The sequence below is a fragment of the Epinephelus fuscoguttatus genome, linkage group LG19 (genome assembly GCF_011397635.1).
Source record: "Epinephelus fuscoguttatus linkage group LG19, E.fuscoguttatus.final_Chr_v1".
In the NCBI taxonomy this organism is placed as follows: Eukaryota; Metazoa; Chordata; class Actinopteri; order Perciformes; family Serranidae; genus Epinephelus; species Epinephelus fuscoguttatus.
The window spans coordinates 320,661-339,517 of record NC_064770.1 but is presented as its reverse complement, the minus strand read 5'-3'; the positions used below and the strand labels follow the sequence as shown (position 1 = coordinate 339,517).

The 18,857-nt window shown below is 39.1% G+C and overlaps 1 protein-coding gene across 1 annotated transcript in view; it reads left to right on the top strand.

The window, feature by feature from the left end:
- The first annotated feature begins 582 nt into the window (after positions 1–582).
- Positions 583–18,857, top strand: part of si:ch211-195b15.7 (synembryn-A) — a 52,022-nt gene continuing 33,747 nt past the window's right edge. The window contains exons 1-4 of the mRNA XM_049561394.1: positions 583–606; positions 2,459–2,548; positions 6,216–6,742; positions 9,828–9,963. Of these exons, the coding sequence (XP_049417351.1) occupies positions 583–606; positions 2,459–2,548; positions 6,216–6,742; positions 9,828–9,963 (777 nt within the window). The remainder of the gene's footprint in view (positions 607–2,458; positions 2,549–6,215; positions 6,743–9,827; positions 9,964–18,857) is intronic.

Below are 18,857 nucleotides of genomic sequence, written 5' to 3'. Positions count from 1 at the left end.
GTTGATAATATCAAAGATGTTGCTTTTAAGGTCCAGTGTGTCAGATCTAAGGGGATTTGGTGCAGTGAGGATTGCAGATTGCAACCAGCTGAAACTTCTCCTGGTTAGAATTCCTTCAGTGTTGTTCAGGAGGTTTTCACTGGGGTCCGTATTATCCACAGTGGTCTCCTCCTCTCCAAAACAAACGGACCTGGTGATTTAAACTGATAAAAACACTGAATACAAGAGTTTCATGAAAAAAAGGTGTTTTTCAGACACTTTTGTCGCATTGTGGTGACTGATGCAAAAATGTAAATGTCCCTATCTAGAGCCAGTGTTTGGTTTGTCTGTTATGTACTCCTGTAGAAACATGGTGACGCAACATGGTGATCTCTGTAGGCGAGGACTTGCTTCATGTAGATATAAACAGTAATGTTAATGGTAACAAAAACATTAATATTTTTATTTTCAGGTAATTATACAAATGGTAAATGGTCTGAACTTGTATGCCTTTCTAGTTTTCCAACCACTTAAAGCGCTTTACACAACATGCCACATTCACCCATTCAAACACACAGTCACACACTGGTGGCTGGGGCTACCATGCATGGTGCCACCTGCTACTCAGTAACCATTCACACGCTCTCACACACCGATGGAACAGACACTGGGAGCTATTTGGGGTTCTGAATCTTGCCCAAATTTGCTTTGACATGTTGACTGGTGTAGCCGGGGATCGCACTATATTCTGATTCTATCATTCACTATCTTCCAATTAGTCACACTCTAGCCACAGCTACCTGCCACACTAAAAAAAAGCATACTTAATATATTATATTTAATTTCTGCCGATATTTCCTCCTATATCCTACAAACTGGAACTTTAAAGGAAAAATAATTCAGCCTGGCTTTATTTCTAATGGAGATTCAGTCTCCATTAGAGACTGTCTGTGTCTGTGGATGTGGAGGTGTCTATGGTGCAGGAAGAATGACACGGCCACACAGGACTTGCTCTCACGGTGCTCAATAGCTTCCTTTTTACTCTGAAGCTGGTATAAAGATAACAGCAACACAGAGATGTCATCAAATGTACAACTGCCAGCATTCAGGTCTCCAGCTCAGAAGTTTTTTTCTTTTTTTTCCCCCAAAAGACTAATATAAAATGCAAAGTCTTTTTTTTTCCCTATACATTTCAATACAAAACAAATAAAACATGTGATCGTATAGTGGAAACATATTACCTATTCAGCATTTGTATAAGAGCTATTTTCTTTCACATTTAAACAAAAGCTTAAACATTGACAATAAAGATTTGATTCATAAACAAATAAAACATAAGTCAGAAAGCTATAATAATTAGGTTTTTATACAGCAACGATATATATATAACCAATATTAATGGAGCCCACCTGGTATAAAGATAACAGCAACACAGAGATGTCATCAAATGTGCAACTGCCAGCATTCAGGTCTGTGTAACACAATAGAAAAGTTAGAGTCTAAAATAATTACTAGAAATCATCACGGCAGGGGACGAGCTAGCTAGCTAACATTAGCTCGACATGCCACCAGAAACACTCCCTCATAAAGTTACTATTTCTGCACAGAAAGGTCTGTAACTTTCCACATACATGCTAGAAGTGCTTAGAAGTGCTTACAGTCAATATACATGTCACTGATAGCTTCAGCAACAACCAAAAAGCAGTAAACATAAAAATACGGTTTGCGACGTGGTTCCCGTCGACTCATCTCCAACTCAGTTTTTTCTTTGCGGAGGGATGTACGGTGCGCCGAGAGGAATACTAAACCTGCAGTTGCACTATTAACCCACCAGGTGGCTCCAAAACTATACACATACAGACCAGCACATCGATTTTGCAGGAATTCATAATAAAGGTTATTTCTAACCCTGTTACACATATGGAGGGTCATCACATAGCTTCATAAACCTAAAATCTTTGCTTTGTTACTCAATTACACATAATCTCAGAGGCATTTGCTCTAGTGTTTAATGAGGCTTGAGAGGAGTTGGGTGCTTGGCTTATTAAATGACTCAGGCTGAATTTAACACACAGTTCTGTTAGTTGCAGGATCTCGTATGGTCATTGTTCTGACGTATGCCAGGTAATGATTCCAGGAATTTAGTGTCAATTGTGCAACAGTTTCAGTTCTCTCTGGTGATAAGACTGATGCATTTGAGTCTTTCTCACTCCTGCTGTAGCATGCTGAAGAGGTGAACACAACACACATAAGATACAAGGGGTGATGAAATGTGACTATTGTCATGTCATCCCATCACAAAGACATTGTGAAAAGATTTAAAATTTGCAAATCAGTACTTTACATCCTATCCGGCTCCGTTAGGAATGAGGAGTAGGTGGATCATTGGTGCTCAAACTGTGAAATGTGTATTTGTGTGTATGATATAGCTAACAGCTTTTTCAGTCACTGGTGATAATACCTCCACTTGGTTGATCAGTTCAGGGAGAACAAACTGAGGGACTGTGCTGCCGACTCGGATTCTGACATTGACTCAGAAGATGATGAACCTGATGTTCTCCTCCGACAGGTAGGCCAATGATAGCGTGGGTGCGTGTGTGTGAAATGTCAGCAGTGATTATTACTAGTCACCAGGTGTTAGCAGTGAATTTTAGGCTTGGGCGGTATCAAGGTATTACGGTATAGTAGGGTACAGCTAACAGCTTTTTCAATCTGTATCATCACACCTTTGGGATTAATACTGTCAAAAGCACAAATTCTCATCTTTCCATTGTCGTGATACAGACATGCTGTATGGAGGTGATTCAGAATTCAAGATTCAAGATTTAAAATTCAAGATTAACTTTATTGTACCACACACTGGGGAATTTGTCTTGGGCTCTTCACCCATACTGCAGCCATAAAAATACAACATAAAACATAAACAAATCAATATTGTAGACTAAATGTAACAATAACAAAACAAACAAACAAAAAATATAAATAACATCAAGCACAAAAAATACCTGTAAAAAAAATACAAATCATCAAATCATTATAATCCAGTGCCTATTCTGGCTTTATCTGCCATTATGTAATAGCTTTATAGACAGAGGTATAAATTAATTTTTAAATCATTTCAATCTGCGACAAGGTGCTCTAAATCTTCTACCAGAGGGTAGCAACTCGTATGCTGTATGCAGAACAGATTCAAAAAACAGCAGTCCAGTTTTTTTTCATTTCCACTGTGAAAAGTTGTGGATGGTACCAATGGAACCGTTCCTTACTGTCCCCATTTTTGGGGTAATACCACGCAGATCTGGTACTAAAAGGTGGAGCTAGAAACACTGCAGTCTGTTGATTGGTCAGTAGCAGATTGTCACTCTTGCTGTGCCCTGAGCTGTGGCTGGTTTTGAAGCTTATGTGACCACTGTTCATACCGTGGCAAGTTTTACAAACATTAGTTAACTATCATTATAAAATGAAAGGATTTTTTGCTGCCTCTCGTAGCAGCTGTAGTCAGAGAAAAAATTATTTAATTCACTGGGCTGACTGCCGGCAACTTTTAAGGTGGAACATTGACAACTTTGACCATTCTATTAGTTTTTATTGTCTGTCTTGGATGACATACACTTTAAGTAATGAGTGGATCTTCAAGCGTTTAAACATATATATTTATTTGGACCGGAATATGTGAACTGCATATATTCCAATCCTCGCATGGAGTAAAAAAAAAAAGGGGGGGGGGGGCTGAGCGTCGTTCTTGTGGGCTCTGGCAACATTAAACCCCTGTGCTTGTCTGAGAAGGTCTAAATTCACAAACCTGCTATTTTTAAATATCCCATTGAGAGACACTCTCACTGCAGCCTGTTCTGTTTTGTTATGAAAATGTCGGCGTGCAGCTAAATGAGGTGCAGACCTCCCTCTGCGTCACTGGTGATGAGGAAAAACAGACAGAACTGGATGGAGTAGTGAATGACAACAACCCCGCCCACAGTTTAGAGTACTGTTTGCAGTGGAAATGCTAAATGGATCTAGGCACTAGGTACCATGTCTGAAGGGTTACTTTTGGTTCCAAATGTACTATACTGAAAGTGTTTGGTGGAAACGGGGCTATTGACAGTCTTGTTGGCTTGACTTAGAGTAACATGTTCATAAATCGTCTGCAGGGAAATGCACTGTTTGACACAAATGATTTTCCATGCAATATTGGTCAAACGGAGCGGTTTGGTTTTAACTGCACAGAGAGCTGTGATACTGCACCTCATTAGACACTCTAGGACTGCTTGATGAAAAAATAAACAGAAATATTTGATCAACACCATGAAATCTCAGACGACATAAAAATGCAACTGTTGTTGAGGTCTGCTACAAAGACTATCAACATGTGTGTTCCAGGTTAGTGAGTTCAATCAATCAATCAATCAATTTTATTTATAAAGCCCAATATCACAAATCACAATTTGCCTCACAGGGCTTTACAGCATACGACATCCCTCTGTCCTTATGACCCTCGCAGCGGATAAGGAAAAACTCCCCCCAAAAAACCCTTTAACGGGGGAAAAAAAACAGTAGAAACCTCAGGAAGAGCAACTGAGGAGGGATCCCTCTTCCAGGACGGACAGACGTGCGATAGATGTCGTACAGAACAGATCAGCATAACAAATTAACAGTAATCCACATGACACAATGAGACACAGAGAGAGAGAGAGAGAGAGAGATGCAGGTAATGACAGTAGCTTACAACAACATTGTTGAAAGTAATAATATTATAGTTATAGTTCTGGCTACTGTGGTACAATATGTTGAAAGTATGTATTAATATCTGGCAGTATACATGTGTGACAATAGTCATATGTGTATAATAACAGTAGCAGTATGACTAATGACTAATGACTAATGATGGCAGCAGCAGCAGGAGGCATCTGGCAGGACCACGGCAGCAGCACAACCACACACGTCACGCTGTCCAGGCACCATTGCGATATGAGTTAATCTGAGAGACCGTGGAGCACAAAGGCTCCGGAGAAGAAGCCGAGTTAGTGACATCCAGAATGGCCGAGTTAGCAAGATGCAGTAATAGAATACGAGAGAGAGAGAGAGAGAAGGAGAGAAGGAGAGAAGGTGCCCGGTGTATTATAGGGGGGTATCCGGCAGACTAGGCCTAAGTCAGCCTAACTAGTTGTCAACAAAGACATCAAAATATTTATATGAGGGGACCTGTGCAATGGTTTGGTTGTCAGTGACCACTGGCCTGTGGTCACCGGCTGCCCTAGGGTTAAACACCATCTCCTCTGTCTTATCAACATTCAAAACAAGTTGACCTCGCATCAGTTCAAAAACCTTTGAATCTCCAAATAGTAGTCATATGGGTTGCCGTTTTTGTACAGCACAAGCCACCAGAAGTCAGTGGTGGAACAGGCAGCTGAGCTGAGAATGATGGCAACTGTGAGTTACAGGAGTGGAAAAAAAAGGAAATATGCCTCTGCCCCTGTTTGGGAATATTGCCACTTATATATTTATCTTGACATGACTTCTTCTGACTACACAAACAGTTTATTAGCCACTTAATTTTATTCAACACATAATTTCTGCTTAACCCACTGATGTCTCAGTATCCTCCACCAAGCGTTATTGAGTCCTCCAGCAAGAAGGGTGCTTATTTCCTATCTATTCATTATTCTATGAGCCAAACAAGCAGGGTGGAGGGTATGCACATCCCAAAAACTTTTACAGCTGCTGGGTCAAAATAACAAACCAGTCCAAAATTCAGACAAGAGAACCGCACACCGTGTTAAAAGCTCCTAGCAATTTTCGATCTAACAGATATCATCATCAGATATCATCAAATTTATTATTTAAACCCAGCCAGACATGTCTAAGTATGCTTATTGCATATTAGAAACACAGCATTGTAGGCTAATGATATACATGCTACAATGACTTCTATCACCAGTAGCTCAGCCTTTACATTACATAAATATAGTCATGTACCATATACCCTGGTAAAGTGTAAGGAAGAAAAAAACATGAATACTGCCTAAACCTAGTAGTAGATGAACAGACAGCTACTATAAAGGCATCTTGTAGCATTAAATTATATTCCATGCAAGAGTCTACTTTTCAATTCTGTGTGTGTATTGTATATCCCTGTTTTTCCACCTCCTATTCCTTATTTTGCTCCTTTTCTCTTCCTAATGATCCCTTCTCAGCCTTCATTCCTGTAACATTTTGCTGTCAACTAAATGTTTCTCCAGCGTCTGGCCGCAGCCCTACTGTGCTTCATCAGTACTCAGCTACAGCCAGCGGTGTTGAGGGTCTGCCTGCATACACTGCGTATCCTGTCTCGCGACCAGCGGGCCCTAGGGCCCATGGTCACTGATAGCGCCCTTTGCACCTTTGCACACCTGGGAGGCATCAGCTTACTGCAGGAGGAGGGAAGCACTGAGGATCAGACTGTCAGAACACCCAGCCAGATCCACAGAGGAGCAGAGAGTCACTGTGAGGGTACTGCAGATGCTAATGCTACACCACGATCGGTTTCCTTCTCTGCTCCTGTGGAGGTAGACGATGCTGCCACCACTAATGGCTCAGTTCGTCATAAATGGAGAGGTGATGGAGGTCATGTGGTGCTCGCCCGTGGGAAGAAGGACACCCGGAAGGAGAACAGTGAGGAGGAACAGAAGGAGGAGGATGGGGAGGTGTGCAGGAAGGAGGCCATAAAAGTCTTGTGTAATGTCATCTACAACAGTCCCAGGGCACAGGAGAGGGCCAGCACACTCAGGTGATACTTTTGATAACTAAAATTCAACCATTATTAAAGCTTGTGACTGTTGAAACACTGGTGAAGTTACTACATACCAAAGCTTAGTAGTTTTGCAGCTCTATGTCAGTAAGTACAACAAGAGTTAAGTCCCAACAGCTGGTTCCATTTTGGATGCAGTTCCAGGTTGGCAAACACCTGGCACTCTGATGCTTAAAGATATGCAACGCAGGATTTTCCTGAAAATGGTGTGTAAAGTCATATAGAAGTAATTCCTCTAATTCATCACTTCTGACCCACCCAGTGTTTGATGGTGTATTTATCTGCAGAGACTCTGTCCTCTGACTGGATTTTATTATTTTCTTATAAATATCTGTGTATAGGATGTTTATAGACATGTACCCCCACAGATCTCAGGTGAGGCTGGGGCTTTATAAAAAGGTAGCAATGAAGTGTCAGACAGTAAGCACTGGCCATCCAAAAGACACACTAGCCCCTTTTACACTGCCAGATTTTCTGTGAATGTTGCTGCGAGCGTAAACAAAAGTAGGTAGGCGGCATTTTGCTGCACTCCCAGATTTTGGTTTTATATTGCCAATGCTGTACGACATCTATTGCACGTCTGTCCGTCGTGGAAGAGGGATCCCTCCTCAGTTGCTCTTCCTGAGGTTTCTACCGTTTTTTTTTCCCCGTTAAAGGGTTTTTTTGGGGAGTTTTTCCTTATCCACTGTGAGGGTCTTAAGGACAGAGGGATGTCGTATGCTGTAAAGCCCTGTGAGGCAAATTGTGATTTGTGATATTGGGCTTTATAAATAAAATTGATTGATTGATTGAATGCTGAAAGAAGACTGATTGGGCTTTCCTGCAAATTTGCCCAATTCCTGTTTAAAAAGGGCTACTGACACATGTTAAGTGGGGGGGTCTGGGGTCTTATTTAGATTTTTTTAATATTTATTTTACATTTTCTCTTGTTCTTACATTCCCATCAGAACCCTTTAATTTAACCTGTGATCCAGCAATTTCATGTTGATTCAGAAATAAAATTAAATTGATGTTTTTCTAAAATTCAATCTGCCACCCCAGAAATTGTAAACAATAAAGTTTGCATATATGAGAAAACTTAAGTGATTTCATTAAATAGTTACATACTAATACTTAAAATTATTCTCTAAATAAACATTCTTAAAGAATCCCAGAGAATAGATGCCTGCAGCAGCTGCCGCTTTGCGCTCCTCCTCTCCGTCTCTGTGCTTTTGGCACAAGACGTGCAGCAACAAACCACATTTAAGATTTATCTAAATGAATAATCTGAGCTGCAGCATGGGAGATCTAAACATTATTTCAAGTTGAGTTTTGGTTGTGGAAGTGGAAAAGTAATTAAGCATCTGTCTCTGTTTGTGCCGGGCACCAGATTCAGCCAGAGAGAGGGGACAGTGTGATTTTATGCCAGACTATGTTACTTGTTATTAAGCTTAATGGTTAGTTATTGCCTACATTAGACTGGCTGTATGAGATGTTTTAATAGTGGTTTAATCTCCTAACAGATACAAACAGTACAAAGATTTAGGGCAAACACTATTGTTACCTTGCTGTCCAGAAGGCAGGTCACAGGGAGACATGATGCTGCTCTGTTGGGCACTTAATTGAAGTGTATTAACTGTGGTGTCTGTGACAAGGGACATTGAGGAGGGAGGGGCAGGGGCTCTTGTGGTCTGGCAAAAGTAAAACTCAAATGCGGTTGTCAGGCATCAAAACAGGCTTTTAATGGAGAATTGATGCCATGGGCCAAATTTATATATATATATATATATATATATATATAAAATTAGAAAAAGAAATAATAAAGAAATGTCTTGATTCAGTTTAATTCAGTTCAGTTCAATTCAGTTCAGTTCAATTCAATTCATCAGTTCAATTTTATTCAAAAAGCCCAATATCACAAAACACAATTTGTGTCAGGGAGCTTTACAACACACAACAACCTTTGTCCTTGGACCCTCACAGCAGATAAGGAAAAACTCCCCCAAAAAACCCTTTAGCGGGGGAAAAAACATGGTAGAAACCTCAGCAACAGCAACTGAGGAGGAATCCCTCTTCAAGGACAGACAGATGTCTTACATCTTATCTAGTCAGAGTGCAAAAGGTAACTGGTAAATTACTTCCTATCAGAATTGAGAAGACCCTGTTCTTCGACACATATTGAGTACTTTGACATGGAATGGCATTCACTAACTGGTTGTGTGATATATGGACATACAGACTTCACCTGTGTATACTGATTTAGTATTAGTAGATACTGGTTATTTAACCAAATCATTTTGCAATTTTTTTCATGCAAGTATTCTTTAAACTGGGGGTGGCAGTAACCCAGTCCCTGGGAGCTTGATTTGGGAACTGGAGAGAGGCTAGTTCAAGTTTCTGTTCAGACCAAGTATAGAGTGTGGACTGGCAGCTGTACTGGTGCCACTTTGCCTCCTGGACAGTACTGAGGTGCCCCTGAGCAAGGCACTAAAACCCTAAACTGCTCCAGGGGCACTGTATCCTGGCTGACCATGTGCTACTCCTTCATTACACATGCTGTGTGTATAACAGAGATATGCAAAAGGCACATTTCAACTTCCAGTTACCTTGTGGATTGGGTGGAAAGAAAATTAGCCGGGTCTCGTCCACTAATCGGAAGATCAGCAGTTTGATCCCCAGCTCCTCCAGTCTGCATGTCAAAGTATCTTTGGGCAAGGTACTGAACCCCAAATTGCTCCTGATGGCTGTTCTATTGGTGTGTGACTGTGTTAAAAAACACTGAGTAGCAGGTATGAATGTATGAATGGGTCAATGTGACTCGTAGTGTAAAAAACACTTTGAGTGGTTGGATGACTAGAAAGGCGCTATATAAGTGCAGTCTATTTACCATATTACCATTTGCAGTCCATTTAAAATGAAATTGAATTATAAGGTGAAAAATTAGAAATTAAATTAAAATAAATTAGTCAGTTATATTTAAATAATATTAGATGTTCTACAACACAAATAGGTGATATGAATGATGCTCACTAGTTGCTGACCCATCCCAGCCTCACTTTTCTTTTCCCTCCTGTTTCCATGGAAGTCTTCTGCAGGGTCTGTGGGTGAGTCTGAAGCAGAGTGTCTGTAGCACGGTGCCGTCCAGTGGACAGTTTTACAAGCTGAGACTGCTCTTCTTACTGACAGCTCTGCGGCCTGAGCTCAGGCTGCAGCTACAGCAGGTAAAACACTTTATATTTATGGAAGGTCAGAGTGAATCAAATAATATTGTGTATTCTTTTGTTGTTATCCAAGAATTATCATTTGTGATCCAAACCAAACAAAACTGATAATGTGATCTCAACATTTCCCAGAGTTTCTTGTGATCATTAGATGAAGAGGTACCAGATTTTGATATGGTGGTCATCAGATACATGACAGTCTCTGGCAGGTTTGTCAACAGAATATAATAATAATAGTCTACTGCAGCTGCAAAAAAATAAAAGTTTCTGTAATATCTCTGGTGGTATTGCTTGCCTCATCAGAAGTTCATTTAGAAGCTTATAATGACCAGCAAACAACAGGCAATGTTTTATTCCTATAATACCACTATAGGGCCTGAGGTTTTCCTCGTGATACTCAGAAATCAGAAATACTTGTAAAGAACAGAAGTAAGAATAACTGTATGGAATAGACTTATGTAAATAAAAAGTAATAAAATAAAATAGAAATAAAAATATGCATTATGCAATAATGGTAACACTAGTAAGTAATATACTAAGAATAAAATATATATCTTCACTGTACTGAGTCTGTAAGTGTGTAGAAATATACAAAATGTGTGCATTTTGCTACATTAGACTGTATAAACTAGTGTTACATTCAGAAATATAAAATATGTGTTATGCTATGTTCACTAGAATATAAACATCAATAGAATAAAAACAAGAATAAAAATAAACAAGACATATGTACTGTTATGTGCCTTATGTGTTGAATAAATGTATACATGCAAGAGGTGTTGGTGAGGTTAAAGTTGTATACTGAATAATATTGCACAGCTGAATAACTGCATAAAATATTATTATTATTAAAAGTTTATTTATTTGGATAAAGGTGAGGTGAATCACCTCGTTTTCGAGGGGGTCCGACAAACAGAAATACATAATGCAAAATAATATATGGTAACACTTTACAATAAGGTACACAAAATTCAAGTAGTTACTGAGGAACTAATGAGGAGCGAATGAGTAGTTACTGTGGAACTACGGTACGCAAAATTAGAGTAGTTACTAATGAACTAATGAGTAACTAATGAGTAACTAATGAGGAACTAATGAGGAACTAATGAGTAGTTACTGATGAACTAATGAGGAACGAATGAGTAACTAATAAGGAACTAATGAGTAGTTACTGATGAACTAATGAGGAACGAATGAGTAACTAATGAGGAACTAATGAGTAGTTACTGAGGAACTAATGAGGAACTAATGAGTAGTTACTGATGAACTAATGAGGAACGAATGAGTAACTAATGAGGAACTAATGAGTAGTTACTGATGAACTAATGAGGAACGAATGAGGAACTAATGAGTAGTTACTGAGGAACTACGTTACACAAAATTAGAGTAGTTACTGAGGAACTAATGAGTAGTTACTGAGGAACTAATGAGGAACTAATGAGTAGTTACTGATGAACTAATGAGGAACGAATGAGTAACTAATGAGGAACTAATGAGTAGTTACTGATGAACTAATGAGGAACGAATGAGTAACTAATGAGGAACTAATGAGTAGTTTCTGAGGAACTACGGTACACAAAATTAGAGTAGTTACTGATGAACTAATGAGGAACTAATGAGTAGTTACTGAGGAACTATGTACACAAAATTAGAGTAGTTACTGATGAACTAATGAGGAACTAATGAGTAGTTACTGAGGAACTACGGTACACAAAATTAGAGTAGTTACTGAGGAACTAAGGAGGAACTAGTGAGGAACGAATGAGGAACTAATGAGGAACGAAAGAGTAGTTACTGAGGAACTAAGCTACACAAAATAAGAGTAGTTACTGGGGAACTAATGAGGAACTAACTATTAGTTAATGGTCAGTTCTTCAGTAACCCCTGATCAAATTTCAGAGGAGTAGCTACTGAGGAACTAATGAGGAACTAACTATTGGTTAATGGTCAGTTCTTAGGGGGGGGGTTAATCACGACTTAATAATTAGTGAACTAGTTACTAACCCGTCCATTAGTTAACCTTTTTATGTCCTAAAGTAGAGTGACACATAATAAGTAGTCTTTCATTACTTCATCATCATCTTTACAATTAGTTCCTTAACAAATAAAATCACAGACAGCAGGATTCTTGAGAAGAGTTTTATTCATTATTTTCAGACCACATACACATTAATATGACCATCCATGTTATTCTGTACAAGGTGCTGACACACCAAACCGACATCAAAGAACTAGCGGCAACGAAAGCCAACTGTTGCGTCATCTACGTCGCCTCACGTCACCCTGTGTCAGTTGCATTTGAACACACTACAAAGACTACACCCAACGCTTGAAACTGTTCACTCATTTATTTTGGCACTGCCCCATTGTCAAAAGACTCTGGAGTGATATTTGTAATTTTACTGCTAACAATATTAAAAAATAATTTAAGCTGTTTTGGAGGGATGTGCTGTTTGGACTTTTTGACTCACAAATGTAAGTTTACACATTACACATATTTTCTTGTAAACTCTTATTCCCCTGGCATATGTGATATATGACATATATGTGTAATGTTGAAGATCTGCATTCTGTAAACTTCCTGTCTTAAACAAAGTTGTGGGGGAAAAAAAGAAGACTACATCCGACGGCCAAGTAGCACGTATGTTCTGCGCCTGCGTGAAAGGAAATAACGCAAAAAGGGAAACCGGAAGTCCGTTGAATGCATGAGATCAACAAAGTAGCGCGGAGTGACAGAGTGATACATCCTGTCAGCCGAGGGGTTTCCTATCTGTGCAGCCGGGCACCGCAGCACCTCCACGGACTATTACATCCAGACGGTCCTGGTGTTTGCTCCGCAGGCTCCACTTCACTCAGCTGCTCGACAAACCCGCCGCTTCTTCCCACGTTAACCTGAGTAACAGGTTGGATCCAAATGGAGAGCCGGGGCTAACGTTAGCTGGGAAGCTAGCGGAGGCTAACTGGCTGCTTCCCTCCGGTCATGCTGCGGCTAACGCTCCGCTAGCCGCTCCCAGCTAGCTCTGGTTTGTTATTCAGGTTAAAGTGGGAAGAAGCAGCAGATCTGTCGGGCAGCTGAGTGAAGTGGAGCCTGAGGAGGAAGCACCGGTTAGCCCCGGTTTTACTACAGGCAGATTCACTCGCTACAGGGAAGAGGATATAACACCTGAACAGCCAATCAGAGTGATCTCTCTCACCAACAAGCTCCGCTGCCGACTCAACGTGCTCAATCAGCCGAAAATTTGGAATGAATGATGAACTAATCATCAAAATGATTAGGTAATGAAATCATTACCAAATCATTTTGATGTCTCACTTTACTTTAGGGTACACAAAAAGAGTAACTAATGATTAGGTAATGATTCAGTAATCATTACCTACTCATTTTAAAGTGAGACATCAAAATGAGTAGGTAATGAGTACTGAGTCATTACCTACTCATTTTGATGTCTCACTTTACTTTAGGGTACACAAAAAGAGTAACTAATGATTAGGTAATGATTCAGTAATCATTACCTACTCATTTTAAAGTGAGACATCAAAATGAGTAGGTAATGAGTACTGAATCATTACCTACTCATTTTGATGTCTCACTTTACTTTAGGGTACACAAAAAGAGTAACTAATGAGTAGGTAATGATTAAGTAATAGTTAGTTCCTCATTAGTTCCTCAGTAACTACTACTCTGAACTTTGATTAGGAGTTAATGAAGAACTTGCCATTAACTAATAGTTAGTTCCTCGTTCATTCCAAATTTGTTTCAATTTTGTGCACCTCAAACACCTGTACTGTGAACAACGGTGTGATCAGTATACAGTACTTTACACGCAGCCCCCATGATAAATTCTTTAAGCTTAGCCTACCTAAAATGTGACACACTGTCATATTTATTTCTAAGGCATCGTACAGAATAACATGGATGGTCATATTAATGTGTATGTGGTCTGAAAATAATGAATAAAACTCTTCTCAAGAATCCTGCTGTCTGTGATTTTTTTTTGTTAAGGAACTAATTGTAAAGATGATGATGAAGTAATGAAAGACTACTCATTATGTGTCACTTTACTTTAGGACATAAAAATGTTAACTAATGAACAGGTTATTGAGTAATGATTCTGCACTGATGAAGTAACTAGTTTACTAATTATTAAGTCATGATGAACTCCTCTATGAAATTTGATCATGAGTTAATTAAGAACTGACCATTAACTAATAGTTAGTTCCTCAGTAACTACTCCTCTGAAATTTGATCAGGGGTTACTGAAAAACTGACTATTAACTAATAGTTAGTTCCTCATTAGTTCCTCAGTAACTACTCTAATTTTGTGTAGCTTAGTTCCTCAGTAACTACTCATTAGTTCCTTAATTTTGTGTAGCTTAGTTCCTCAGTAACTACTTTAATTTTGTGTACCTTAGTTCCTCATTAACTACTCATTAGTTCCTCAGTAACTACTCTAATTTTGTGTAGCTTAGTTCCTCAGTAACTACTCTAAATTTCTGTAGCTTAGTTCCTCAGTAACTACTCATTAGTTCCTCATTAGTTCCTCATTTGTTCCTCATTAGTTCCTCAGTAACTACTCTAATTTTGTGTACCTTAGTTCCTCATTAGTTCCTCATTAGTTCCTCATTAGTTCCTCAGTAACTACTCATTAGTTCCTCATTAACTACTCTAATTTTGTGTACCTTATTGTAAAGTGTTACCCAAATATGAAATGACACAATACACCATAAATATGACAAACAACCAAAATGTATCTTAAAGATAGCTATACATATGCATCCATTAACCAGACACAGTAGCAAAGTGAATTACATTAGCCTAATGAAGAGAATAAAATAAGAAAGTCAAGTGAGTGATATAAAATTATATCATCAGAAACAAAATATAATCAAAAACAAAAATTAATAATCATCTGAAACATGAGCACTTCACCTCGAGATAAGTAGACAGATTATTTTTGAAAAGGTGGAAGGAGGTTAGGGAGCGTAGGTTTGATGGTAATCTATTCCAATCAGAGGGGGCCTTGTACTTAAAAGCTTTCTTTCCAGCAGTCTTACGAACTGTAGGAATTGAGTAATAGATAGACAGATAGATAGATAGGTACTTTATTAATCCCCGTAGGGAAATTGTCATGTCCAGTGGCTAAGGCACATAAAAGAGTACAAGGCACATATAAGACACATAAAAGAGTACAAGAACAAGTAATATAAATACAAATATAAATATAAAAAGTAAAAATAGAATAGATCTGTAATGAGCGCCTCATTTTATATGTAGTGGAGTATGGAATAAATAATTGTTTTTCAATTCAATTTTTTAATTTTATTTATAAAGCCCAATATCACAAATCACAGGTTACCTCACAGGGCTTTACAGCATACAACATCCCTCTGTCCTTAGGACCCTCACAGTGGATAAGGAAAAACTTCTCCAAAAAACCCTTTAACGGGGGAAAAAAATGGCAGAAACCTCAGGAAGAGCAACTGAGGAGGGATCCTTCTTCCAGGACGGACAGACGTGCAATACATGTCATACAGAACAGATCAACATGATAAATAATGAGACAGAAAGAGAGACAGAGAGAGAGACAGAGAGAGAGAGAGATGCAGGAGAGACGGTAATGACAGTAGCTTACAACAACATTAATGAAAGTAATAATGTTATAATTATAATTCTGGCTGTTGTGGTACAATATGTTGAAAGTATATATTAATATCTGATAGTGTACATATGTGACAATAATCATATGTGTATAATAAAAGTAGAAGTATGACTAATGATAACAGCAGCAGCAGGAGGCATCTGGCAGGACCATGGCAGCAGCACAACCACACACGTCACACCATCCAGGCACCGCTGCAATATAAGTTAACCTGAGAGACAGTGGAGCACAAAGTCTCCGGAGAAGAAGCCGAGTTAGTGACATGCAGTATAGCCAAGTTAGCAAGCTGCAGTAACAGGACACGAGAGAGAGAGAGAGAGAGAGAGAGAGAGAGAAGGAGAGAAGGTGCTCAGTGTATTATAGGGAGTCCCCTGGCAGACTAGGCCTAAGTCAGCCTAACTAGGGGCTGGTACAAGCCGAGCCTGAGCCAGCCCTAACTATCAGCTTTATCAAAGAGGAAAGTCTTAAGTCTAGTCTTAAATGTGGAGACGGTGTCTGCCTCCCGGACCGCAACAGGAAGATGATTCCACAGGAGAGGAGCCTGATAGCTGAAGGCTCTGGCTCCTGATCTACTTTTGGAGACTTTAGGGACCACAAGAAACCCTGCATTCTCAGAGCGCAGTGTTCTGGTGGGATAATATGGCACTATGAGCTCTCTAAGATATGACGGAGCTTGACCATTTAGAGCTTTGTAAGTTAACAGTAGGATTTTAAATTCATCCATCCATCTTCCATCTAGAGAAACTAAATACTGAGGATATTCAACATGCATACATTTGTAGATGAATTTAAGCCAGTGCATATCTCTTCTTATCTTGAGTGATGGCCATTTGAGCAAGCTATACATGGAGCAGTGATGTGTATCGAAGGGACACCCCAGAACAAATCTGCAGAGCTTATTAAAAGCTGTAATAAGCGGTTGCAGGTTAGATTTGGATGGGTTTTGATAAACAACATCCGCATAATCAAGGAGTGGAAATAGAAGTTGAGTAGCAAGCTTCTTCCTGACGTTAAAAGTAAAACAGCTTCTTGATGGATATAGAACACTGATTCCAAAATTAATTTTGTGTAGTCAATATGTGGTTTAAATGAGAGCTCTGAGTCAAACCACAGACCCAGGTATATAAACTTTTCAACTCTATGCAGAAAGATACCACCATTACACCTAATATTTAGGTTAACAGATTTTATTTTTAATGCTATAGATTGTACCAAAGACCATTGTGTAGGATTTTGATTTATTAAACAGTAATTTATTAGATACAAGCCATTCTTCGACAGCATTAAAATCAGACTGAAGGACTGTTTGAATTTGAGGTAAATTAGAGTTGGAAGTTGGAAGTGTAAATTACGGTGTCATCTGCATAAAGTTGAATGGAAGATACAGAGTAAGTTAAGGGAAGATCATTAATATAAATAGAGAATAAGAGTGGACCCAGTGTCGAACCCTGGGGCACACCTCTTTGTTGATAGTTGAGATGTATTGCCCTGCAGGACAACACATTGCTTTCTGTTGCGTATGTATGAATTAAACCACAATAATGCACTTTTAGATAAGCCCACAGCATGAAGCTTATTGAGAAGAAGGTAATGATCCACCAGATCAAATACCTTCTTAAGATCGATAAAGATGAACTATGTGGGAGCCAGCGGGAGCTGAGCTCCCATAAAGAGGGCATTACTATCTATCGAATCCTGAAACATCCCGAAAGACGGCGGGGGTGGATTACTGCCATAAAACGTGCACAAAGCGAGCAGAAGAAAACTGAGCGGTGGGAGCCCACAGGCAACGGATTCCGCTTGTGTAGTGATCACTTCATATCAGGTACAGAATCCGACGCTCACTAACTTTAATGTTTATTTTACATGCTTTTATTGCGATTTCTAACCGTTTAATTTTCATAAAAAGCGAGTTTGACCTTTGAATTATGGCGTGGATTTTGCAGAGCTACTAAAAGGATGTTGGTCACTCAGTGAGTAGTGCAAAACAAACGTGGGATAAGAAAATTACTTACATTATTTTATTACCGTTATATGTAAGGCTGCCAGATTGTATCCATTTGTACCCCTCCAGGCTCTTGTAGGCTTTCAGGGAATCTCCGGAGTAGGACGAGGGAGAGTTGATCAAGTAATTGTAGATGTTGGGATACTGCAATATTAGAAAATTGTCCGCTCTGGCTGTCTCAATACTCCTGAAAAGCACCCCGGGGGCATTGTAAGGGTCAGCTATGATTAATCGCAGTGGTGTAGTCTATGTGATACGCAGGTATATGCCGTATACCCACTAAGAAAGCTCCAGGATTTCCGTATACCCACTTAAAAATGTGCAAAGATCCGTAACAATATAGTTTTGTGACAGAACTTTAACTTCACTGATTTTGTTTCACAAATACCGGGTAAATAACTGCAATAAAATACATTTTGCAGGGGAATGCATCTCCTCTTTTCCCCTCCATTCATAAAATTCACCCTGTGCGCTCTACTGCAGTTTTATTCCATCCCAAAGGATGTAGACCGACGGAATAAATGGTTGGCTGCAATAAGAAGAGACCACTGGCAGCCAACAGCTAACTTTAACTCCAGGTTGTGCAGTCAACACTTTGTGTCCGGTAAGTCCTCAACTCTATCTAATTTTTATTTTAGTCTTTGAAAACCCCTTACAAAACACGCAAAACATGATTAACTTCAGATGCCATATGATTAACACCGACAGCCCGACACTACGTTACCTAACGTGATGTTAGCTACCTAAATGGAGATTTACATTGTCTTATGCTAACGTTAGTTAACGTTATCTGATTACAGTACACTCAAAAGCTTGTGGTTTGAGCTGATGTCAGTCACTAATTAACTATTATTCATACCTACTCTTGTTGTGGTGTGGGTCCTTAAATATAATACACACTCACCGGCCACTTCATTAGGTAACACTTGTGCGGTCTGATGTTAATGCAATCCAATCCAATGGTTATACCATAAATGCTATTTTTACGAAGCTTAACTTTATACATTTTGGGTTTTTGTTGACATTGTCAAAAAGGTGATAATTATACATTATGTTTATTATAGAGGTCATAGTGGATGGTGCTGGTGTACTGGAGTGCATTATATTGTGTGGTGTTCTCATAATTTTGCCCAATCCATTAACATATATTAGATTAAAATATTAGGAACACTTTAATATATTACACTCCAGTACGCCAGCAACACCCAGTACAACCTTAATAATAAACA